The sequence below is a fragment of the Carcharhinus amblyrhynchos genome, chromosome 9, assembly GCF_965287045.1.
Source record: "Carcharhinus amblyrhynchos chromosome 9, sCarAmb.v2.hapA, whole genome shotgun sequence".
NCBI lineage: Eukaryota > Metazoa > Chordata > Chondrichthyes > Carcharhiniformes > Carcharhinidae > Carcharhinus > Carcharhinus amblyrhynchos.
Window position 1 is genome coordinate 6,222,226 of NC_137332.1, and position 10,954 is coordinate 6,233,179.

Sequence of the window (10,954 nt, forward strand, 5' to 3'; positions counted from 1 at the left end):
TGGGCTTTAAGAGACACCTTATAGAGTCATAGAGGTTTACAGCATGGAAACAGGCCTGTCGGCCCAACTTGTACATGCTGCCCTTTCTTTTTTAAATACCTAAGCTAGTCCCAATTGCCCACATTTGGCTCAACACCCATCGTACCCAAGCAACTTATCTAAATGCTTTTGAAAAGACAAAGTTGTACCTGCCTCTACTATTACCTCCAGCAGCTCGTTTCAGACACTCACCACCCTCTGTGTGAAACAATTGCCCCTCTGGACACTTTTGTATCTCTCTCCTCTCACCTTAAACCTGTGCCCTCTAGTTCTAGGCTCCCCTACATTTGGGAAAAGATATTGACTATCTAAAGATAGGGAGAGGTGGGGAGACGGTAGAGTATAAGGAAGGGATTCTGAGCCAAGAGCCAGATAGCTCAAAGCACAGCCACCATTGGTGGAATGAAAGAAATCAGGAATTGCAAAATCAACATTTGAGATCATTAAGCGGGAATAGTTCACTGAGTGAATTTTATCATTAAGCGGGAATGGTTCACTGAGTGAATTTTATCATTAAGCGGGAATAGTTCACCGAATGAATTTTATCCGTTCCAACCATTCCCATAGTTGGTAATTCAATGAATTCTGTTTTCTAGTGAATTTTCCAGTGAAAGAACCATCTTGCCACAAAGGTCCTTGTAGTACCACAAGTCACCGTTAATGCCAAGGCAACATTTAAGAGGGAATTTGGTCACCACTTGAAAAGAGAGACATGTTAAAGAGTGGCGAAATGGGATCACAGTAGGCATGGGGAAATGGTGCTGTAAAGTTTAATTTTAAAGTTTATTTATCACTGTCACAAGTAACATTAACACTGCAATGAAATTACTGTGAAAATCCCCTAGTTGCCACACTCTGGTGCCTGTTTGGGTATACTGAGGGCAAGGAACTGCAAAGGTCGTGAATGTAGCCCAATCCATCAGGCAAACCAACCTCCCATCCATCGACTCTCTCTACACTTCCCACTGCCTCGGCAAAGCAGCCAGCATAAGTAAGGATCCCATGTACCCTGGACATTCTGCCTTTCACCTTCTTCCTTCGGGAAAAAGGTACAAAAGTCTGAGGTCACGTACCAATCGACTCAAGAACAGCTTCTTTCCTGCTGCTGTCAGACTTTTGAATGGACCTACCTTACATTAAGTTTATCTTTCTCGACACCCCTAACTATGACTGTGACACTACATTCTGCACTGTCTCGTTGCCTCCTTTATGAACGGTATGTTTTGTCATGCGCGCAAGAAACAATACTTTTCACTGCATATTAATACATGTGACAATAATAAATCAAATCAAATCAAATCAAAAAGAAATTAGCATGGCCAATGCATCTAACCAGCACACTTTTCAGATTGTGAGAGGAAGCTGGAGCACTCAGAGGAAACCCACATAGACACGGGGAGAAGGTGCAGACTCCGCACAGACAGTGATCCAATATGGGAATCAAACCCGGGTCCCTGGCGCTGCGAGGCAGCAGCACTAACCACTGTGCCACCGAGCCACCCCTAGTTACTAGTGGCTGGTGATCCAGAGGTGCAGGCTACTGCCTTGTTGACAAGGGTTCAAATCCCACCACAGCAGTACAATAAGCAATTGGAGCAGGAGCAAACCACTCATCCCCTCAAACTTGCTCCACTATTCAGTAAATCTGCCGATCTTCTGATCTATTGCCTCAATGGTGGCCATCATCTCATTGGTCACGGTAGCTGGTGGAACTGAGACTTAATGAATAAATCTGGAATATAAAACTCATCTCTGGAATGGTGACAATGACAATCAGCATGAATTGTTGTAAAACCCCATCTGGCTTCAGTAATGTCCTTTAGGGAAGGAAATCTGCCATCCTTATCGAGTCAGGCCTACATGTGTCATGAATTTGCATATAAGGTTAAAAATATGGTGTTTGACAAATGTAAGTGTTGGAAAGAAATGCTGAAACCAAAAGAAGAAATCATACAGTGTTGTCTCTAAAAAAGGAAAAGCATGTATCTTTCTGTGGATTTTAAACTTCAGCAGCAGGTTTGCAACATTTGTATCCAAAGCAGCAGCCAGGTTTCCACCATAACAAAACAGGCTTTTGAATTGAACCATTGAGTTTAAAGCAAGCTCACAGGGACCACAGGATTTCAAATGTGAGATTTGTTGACAGCCTTAAGCCGCTCAGGTTGCAGGAATACTGTGAGGTCATTCCAGGTACTTAAACCCGGACAAGGAGAAATAACTGTTAGTTATTGCTTGCCACCTCTTTAGTCGGGAGGGGGTAGAGGCGAGGTTCTCATATAAAATCCTGCAGTTTAATATATATATATCTTCAGAAAATCATCATCTAAAGAGAAAGGGATCCCAACTCAGAAAGTGTTCCAGTTGGAAGCATCAGAAGAAAGTTCATACTTCCAACCAACGCCTGCTTTTATATTGAGAGTGACTATATCCTATAAGGATTTATTTAATTATTCTGAATGTGTCTTGTTATTGGAACAGCGTTCTATTGGGGAGTTTATTCAATTTGTTAATTAAAACAGAGAACAAAGAACAGTACAGCACAGGAAACAGGCCCTTCAGCCCTCCAAGCCTGTGCCGTTCATTGGTCCAACTAGACCATTCGTTTGTATCCCTCCAGTCCCAGTCTGCTCATGTGACTATCCAGGTAATTCTTAAACGATGCCAGCGTGTCTGCCTCCACCACCCTACTTGGCAGCACATTCCAGGCCCCCACCACCCTCTGCATAAAAAAAAACGTCCCTTTGATATCGGAGTTATCCCTCTCACCTTGAGCCCGTGACCCCCCTGATTGTTTTAATAAAGTTGCCACCAGTTTTAAAATAAAGACCTGTTAATTGTTCATGATGGAGAGTGTCAGACCCTGCTTCAATTTACCAAAACCAGTAGCATCCTAATACCTCCCGCACACTCGTACAAGATTAGGGGGCGAGGTACCCCTTTGGATGGTTCCAAAATCGTGCAAAGGGAAAAGTCACCTTGTCGTCATTACACACGTCACAGCCCCCTGCAGTGAGCCAGCAACCCACTCAGTTCAAGGGCCATTAGGCAACAAATGCTGGCCTTGTCAGTGACATTCACATTCCCATGAAAAAATAAAGGGGAAAACTGAGTAAGATGAGGAACTAGTACTGAGGCAGACACAGCGCATTGAATTATCCCCTTCCGCTATTTTCCTTTCCTATGACTAAATAGTCTTGTCAAATATTCATGACCGATCCAATTTCACTCGTGATCCATGCCAGTGAAAAATGGTGTAAATGATAGGGAATTGTGATAACAATTACTGCGTAATTTACACCAGAGATTTTGCTGCACATCATTTATTAAGTGATTCAACTTATAGGTTTCACTAGCAGAATTTATCATCAAGAATTTTGCATTTGTTTGCAGTTTTACAGCCTAGTGGATTATGTTTAATTCATAAATCCAGACAATCTCTGCATTCACACACTACAATGGAATGAGATTTTGCCCTATACTGAGATCCCCCTTAGTTCATGGTCTTCGGTTAACAATGACCCTAGGCCAAGCCCACCGCCCCCACAGTGTTGGAGCAAAGAAAAGCCCACTTTCAGATTAACAATCGATTATAGTGTGGGTACATATTTAGTTTGAGATTATAGAATGGTACAGGACTGCAGCCCCATCAGGGCTGTGACAGGCTGCACCTTCTAAGGTTGCTGACTAACAGCTCCTGTCACAGTTGGTATGGGATAGGGGGGTCCAGGAGGAGTGTCGAGGGATGTTGTGAGCATTGATCCTCCTCCAATTATTTATTCCAAAAACTACCATGATGGATTGCTTTTCATAGAATCATAGAATCTCTACATTGCATAAGGAGGCCATTCAGACCATTGATTCTGCACTTTCTGTTGCCCAGGCCTATCCCATAACCCCACATACTTACCCTGCAATTCCCCCTAAATTGACTATCTTGAGCCAGCGCAGGGCACTATGAGGCAGGTACAATTCGTCTTTTAAAAAACATCTGAGTGGTTACATAGGTAAGATGGGTGTAGAGGGCAAACGTGGGCAACTGGGACTAGCTTACTGGTTATAAAAAAGGGTAGCATGGGTTGAAGGCCCTGTTTCCATGCTGTAAATGTCTATGACTCTAATTTAGTGTGACCACTCCAGCTAACTTGCGCATCTTTGGAGTGTGGGAGGAAACTGGAGCACCCGGAGGAAACCCATGAAGTCACAGGGAGAATGTGCAGACTCCACACAGACAGTGAGCCAAGGTCGGAATTGAACCTGCGTCCCTGATGCTGTTAGCCAGCAGTGCCAACCACTGTGCCACCATGCCGCCCCTCAACAGTACAATGTCACTAACTGATATATTGTCCGCAGTGACTTGACCGCAACAACAACTTGCATTTATGTAGCACCTTTAACCCAGTAAAAATCTGCAAAAAAAATCTCAAGGTATTTCATAGGAACCTCATAAAACAATGTTTGACGCAAAGATAAGGAATCATTGAGGGACATGACCATTCTCCAAGGAGCATCTTAATGGAGAAATGTGAGGTAGAGAGATGGAGATGTTTAGGGAGGCAATTTAAGAGCCGCCAATGGTGGAGCACTTAATTCCAGAGCTGTGCACATGGCTGGAATTACGTGTGCACAGAGATCTCAGAACCTTGTGGGGCTGACAGAGTTAGGCAGGGGCAGGACCATGAATGCATTTGAAAACAAAGATGAGGTTTTCGCCACTGAGACATTGCTTAACCAGAATGGAAATCAGCGGGCACAGGGGTGATATGTGAATGGGACTTGGTGCCAGTCAGAATTTTAAACGGCCTCGTAGCTTAAGGGGTGTAGAAGATGAGTGACTAGTGTTAGAACAGGAGTAGAAGATGTGGAGGAGGATTTAATACCACATTAGGGTTAACATTGCTACCTCTCGGAGACAATTTGAGTTTATCTCGTCCTCCCTCATACTCCCTCCTGCCCTCCAGCCGTCACCCACCAATGATAAGACTCACCCTGAGTAAATTATACAACATACCCAGTCTTTTCAGTTCCCAGAAGTTGCTGATTCTGGATGAAAGATTAAATCTTATCCAGTCCTTCAAAATGAATTGAACTCTCTTAGCTTCTGTGCCCCAGCTGCATCTGACCCAGGACAACACCACAGTAACTTTGGAGATAAAACAGGTCCCATGCATCAACTCTCCACAGAGGTTAAAACGTTTTAAAATGTTTATTTTCAAAGTGGACAGAAACAATATGCTCTCGCCCGAAGGCATCAGTTCCCATTTAACTGTTGGAGCCGTGCCTTTGTATGAAAATACACGGAGGGTAAGCAGAAACTGCAGAAACAGATGACTCCTTTCTGGTGACGTTCCTTGATTTGGAATGTGACCTAACCACCTGACCTTTGACCTATCGTCACACCAACCAAACCGACTGCAGGAAAAGCTAAATTTGCTTTCGACATTGGTGACCAATAAGGATGGGTGATTGGGGTCCGCAGTATAGTGCGACCTTGCTCACCCACATTCCCCGAGGTCACCCTGCAACCACATTTGGACATAGGATCCTACAATTCTAGAATCCCCACAGTGCAGAAGGGGGCCATTCAGCCCATCGAGCCTGCACCAACAACAATCCCACCCAGGCCCTATCCCCATAAGCTCACACGTTTACCCTGTTAATCCCCTGAGGGGCAATTTGGCATGGCACAGCTTTGGAGTGTGGGAGGAAACCGGAGCACCCGGAGGAAACACACGCAAACAAAGGGAGAACATGCAAACTCCACACAGACAGTCAGCCAAGGCTGGAACCCAGGTCCCTGACTCTGTGAGAATCATTTGGCCTATTGAACATGTGCTGACAACAATCCCACCCAGGCCTAACCCCCGTAACCTCACACATTTACCCTGTGAGTCCCCCTGACATTAACGGTCACTTTTACCATGGCCAATCAGCCTAATCCGCACATCTTTGGAGTGTGGGAGGAAACCGGAGGAAACCCATGCAGACATGGGGAGGACATGCAGACTCCACATAGACAGTCATCCATGGCTGGAATTAACCCAGGTCCCTGGAGCTGTGGGGTGGCAGTGTTAACCACTGAGCCATCCTTTTGTGACAATTAATAGCAAAAGCCAGTTTTTAAGAAAATATATATTTGGACATTTACTATTTACTTTTCGTAGATTCTGGATTCTAGATCCAGTAAAGTTTAGACTTTAGGGCCCATGAAATCAGCAGAATTCCTTGTTCAGGAACTCAGCAGTCAGGATTCAGGAAGCCAGTCGGAAAAAGTTGCTATCCTTGTTTCAAAAATATTCCATTTTGAACATGGAAGCGCAGGATTCTTATCAATGTATTCTGAGAAGTTGACTGGGTGATATTCTAAATATGTCAGACAAAAGTGGCCCTCTCACTGACCTGTCATATTCATGGGAGTGGGAATTCTGTATGCTGAATATAGGAAGGTATGGTGACACAGAGGTTAGCACTGCTGCCTCATAGCGCCAGGGACCCGGGTTCAATTCCTGGCTTGAGTGACTGTCTCTGTGGAGGTTGCATGTTCTCCCAGTGTCTGCGCAGGTATCCTCCGGGTTCTCCGGTTTCCTCCCACAGTTCAAAGATGTGCGAGTTAGCGATGCTAAATTGCCACTTAGTGTCAGGGGCTGAGTAGGGTAAATAAGTGGGGTTATGGGGATTGAACCTGGGTGGGGATTGTGGTTGGTGCAGACTCGATGGGCCAAATGGCTTCTTTCTGCACGACAGGGATTCTATGATTGTATGACCCGGGTTCAATTCTGGCCTCGGTGACTGTGTGGAATTTGCATGTTTATCCCATGTCTGCGTGGGGTCTCTCCGGGTGCCCTGGTTTCCTTCCACACTCCAAAGATGTGCAGGTTAGGTGGATTGATCATGCTAAATTGCCCCTTAGTGTACCAAGGTGTGTAGGTTACGGGGATTATTTGGACTAAATAGTGGGGTTACACAGATAGGATTTTGGTGGGACACTCTGTTGGAGAGTCAGTGCAGACTTGATGGGCCAAATGGCCTCCTTCTGCACTGTAGGGATTCAATGGTTTCTAGGCTATAATACACTACAACGGGACCTTGATCAACTGGGCCAGTGGGCTGATGAATGACAAATGGAGTTTAATTTAGATAAATGCGAGGTGATGCATTTTTGTTGATCGAACCAGCGCAGTGACTTACTCAGTTAATGGTGGGACGTTGGGGAGAGTTACAGAACAAAGAGATCTAGGAGTACAGGTCCATAACTCCTTCAAAGTGGAGTTACAGGTAGACACAGTGGTGAAGAAGGCATTCGGCATGCTTGGTTTCATTGATCAGAACATTGAATACAGGAATTGGGATGTCTTGTTGAAGTTGTACAAGACATTGGTAAGGTCACACTTGGAATACTGTGTACAATTCTGGTCACCCTATTATAGAAAGGATATTATTAGACTAGAAAGAGCACAGAAAAGATTTATTAGGATGTTACTATCCAACCTCTCCTTATGACTTGATGGTTTGATTCATAAGGAGAGGCTGGATAGATTGGGACTTTTTCCTCCGGAGCGTAGGAGGCTGAGGGGTGATCTTATAGAGGTCCATAAATAATGAGAGGCACAGATCAGCGAGATAGACAATATCTTTTCCGAGAGGGCATAGATCTAAAGTGAGAGGGGAGAGATACAAAAGTGTCCAGAGGCGTAATTGTTTTCACACAGCCGGTGGTGAGTGTCTGGAACGAGCTGCCAGAGGTGGTAGTAGAGGCGGGTACAATTTCGTCTTTTAAAAAGTGTTTAGATGGGGAGAACAGGGTCACCGGAGGGTGAATGGACACCGGAGGGCACAGGGTCACCAGAGGATGCAAGGTCACCAGAGGGCACAGGGTCACCAGAGGGCACAGGGCCACCAGAGGGTGAATGGACACCGGAGGGCACAGGGTCACCAGAGGATGCAGGGTCACCAGAGGGCACAGAGTCACCAGAGGATGCAAGGTCGCCAGAGGGCACAGGGCCACCGGAGGATGCAAGGTCACCAGAGGGCACAGGGTCACCAGAGGGTGAATGGACACCGGAGGGCACAGTGTCACCAGAGGATGCAGGGTCACCAGAGGGCACAGGGTCACCAGAGGATGCAAGGTCACCAGAGGGCACAGGGCCACCGGAGGATGCAAGGTCACCAGAGGGGACAGGGTCACCAGAGGGTGAATGGACACCGGAGGGCACAGGATCACCAGAGGATGCAGGGTCACCGGAGGGCACAGGGTCACTGGAGGGCGCAGGGTCACTGGAGGGCGCAGGGTCACCGGAGGGCACAGGGTCACCGGAGGGCGCAGGGTCACCGGAGGGTGCAGGGTCACTGGAGGGCACAGGGTTACCGGAGGGTGAATGGACACCGGAGGGCGCAGGGTCACCGGAGGACACAGGCCATAGGCGGGTGAGGTTTTCAGCATTTGTTCTTTCGATGAGTTGCCACGGCAATGCTCCTAGCCCCTGCTGTTTGATTGCAAGCAACAGCAAAATGAGGCACTAAAGTCGTGGAAGCAGAGGCAGACCATTCGGCCCATCGAATTGGCTCTGTCGTTCATTGAGATCATTTCTAATATCCATCTTACAGGATGTGGGTGTTACTGGATTGGCCAGCATTCATTACCCATCCCTAATTGCCCCTGAGTTGCCTTGTCAAACGGCTGCAGTTTCTGAGGTATAGGTACACCCGCAGTGCTGTTAGGGAGGGAGTTCCTGGATTTTGACCCAGTAGGAATGAAGGAACAGACGATCTGTTCCCAAGTCAGGATGGTGAGAGACTTGGAGGGAATCCTCCAGGTGGTGGTGTCTCTGGCATCTGCCATGAGCCTTCTCACTCTGGGGCAGAGATAGAGAGACAACAGAGTCCCCGCCCTGCACTGACCCATTAGATTAGGGGGTGTGGAATGCACTGCCGAGTAAGGTGGTGGAAGCAGGCACGCTAGGGTTGTTTAAGAGTCACTTAGACAGCCACATGAGCGGGCTACATATAGGGGGATATAGTAGGCCTTACTAAACATTGTAGGCTTGGGAATACGTTTTGCCTTAGGGATGTTACAGTCTTTGTCTGTTTAATAATGAATTTTTTGTCTCCACAGGCATTTAAGTCCAGTAAGGGGCATGCATGCGGCAGGTTGTAGTGGGCTGCTCTTGGACGTTGCTTCGGGAGTTGCCTATTGCTTCATGTCGTTAGTGTGCTTAAACTGGACCATCTCGAGGGCAACATGACAGCTCAGAGACTATCTCTGTTGCTGTGCGGACACATGGATTTGGGCCTGTGTCTGTGGGAGTTTGCACGTTCTCCCCGTGGTTGCGTGGGTTTCCCCCGGGTGCTCCGGTTTCCTCCCACATCCCCAAAGATGTGCTTTTAGGCTGATTGATTGGGTACTAAATTGTCCCTAAATTGGACCTCCCTGATCCTCGCACATTAGGCGTAGACTAAAATCATGAATAGGACACTGAGACAGTGGGACGGTGGCGTGGGCTCGTTGGGCCGAAGGGCCTGTTTCCCGTGCTGTGTTGCTCTTTATTAAATACCCCCACCATGGAAAGGGCATTAAATTCTGCAAAAAGTGAGGTTAAAAGCGTGGAAACTGCCCGCACCACCCCCCCCCCTTTAAAATGAAGTTGATGTCAACTTAATTAATAATTTTAAACCTGAGTTTGATTTTTACTATGCCAAGTGATCTGGGGTCAAAGTTTATGGGTGTGGCCAGGATATACAGATCATGAACTCACTGAATAGTGAAACAGTTCTGAGGGGCTGAATGGCCTCTTCCTGTGTGTCTACGTAGCACAGACGTCTGGGCGGACTTCAGCCAAGTCATAACTAAATGGGGAAAGTTGGTGATTGGCGAGAATCAGGAGTCCTTGACCGATGGCATGGTTTAAGGGCACCAAAAGAGAAAATGCTGGAAAATCTCAGCAGGTCCGGCAGCGTCTGTAAGGAGAGAAAGGAGCTGACGTTTCGAGTCCAGGTGACCCTTTGTCAAAACTGGTTTAAGGGTCTTAGGCTGACAAACAAATATATTGTCACAGGGGGGGCGGCACGGTGGTTAGCGCTGCTGCTCCAGGGTCCTGGGTTCGATTCCCGGCTTGGGTCACTGTCTGTGTGGAGTTTGCACATTCTCCTCGTGTCTGCGTGGGTTTCCCTCCGGGTGCTCCGGTTTCCTCCCACAGTCCAAAGATGTGCGGGTTAGGTTGATTGGCCGTGCTAAGAAATCGCCCCTTAGTGTCTTGAGATGATAGGTTAGAGGGATTAGCGGGAAAGTATGTCGGGGTGTGGGGGTTTGGGACTGGGTGGGATTGTTGGCGGTGCGGACTCGATGGGCCGAAGGGCCTCTTTCTGCGCTGTAGGGTTCTGTGGTGCTAAGGTGAGTGACTCTTGCTTTTGTCTCTCCCCAGGTGCTTGCCGCCCCCGGGCTACCAGCTGACCATGAAGACACTACCAACCGGCTTCAGCCGCAGTTCCACGGGGATGCCCCGCTCCCGCAGCCTGTACACCAGCCGGCTCAACCAGGACTGAGCTGCCCACGAGGAGTTTGTGTTTTATTTTGCAGCGCTTTGTAGATATCGGCAGGGCCGCTACGACAAGCAAGCATCTCAACCCTCCTCGGGCTGGCAGTGGGAGCTGGGCCTGTTTACTCTCTGGACCACCTCTAGCCACATTGGGGTTGGATTTCTCGGGGGGGGGAGGGGAGAGGGGGCGGGGAGCGAGGGGGGTGGCGGGGGCGAGGGAGGTGGCTCGCTCCCCGCTTCCCGAGCGTGGCGGATCGAGTGTCGGGCAGCCGACACAGTCGGGGAGGTGGCCGGTTAGCCGGGGCAAAGGGCTCCTCCCTGACCAATCTAGGCCCAAGGCTTCAGGTGGGAGAGGGGTGGGGGGGGGGGCCGCGCTGCTAACGGGG

At 48.0% G+C, this 10,954-nt stretch overlaps 1 protein-coding gene across 2 annotated transcripts in view; it reads left to right on the top strand.

The window, feature by feature from the left end:
- Nucleotides 1-10,717, top strand: part of ttll7 (tubulin tyrosine ligase-like family, member 7) — a 145,015-nt gene extending 134,298 nt beyond the window's left edge. For both annotated transcript variants that reach the window (XM_080196493.1, XM_080196491.1), the window contains one exon: nucleotides 10,455-10,717. In XM_080196493.1, the coding sequence (XP_080052619.1) occupies nucleotides 10,455-10,575 (121 nt within the window). In that variant the 3' untranslated portion in view covers nucleotides 10,576-10,717. The remainder of the gene's footprint in view (nucleotides 1-10,454) is intronic.
- Nucleotides 10,718-10,954: the final 237 nt, after the last annotated feature.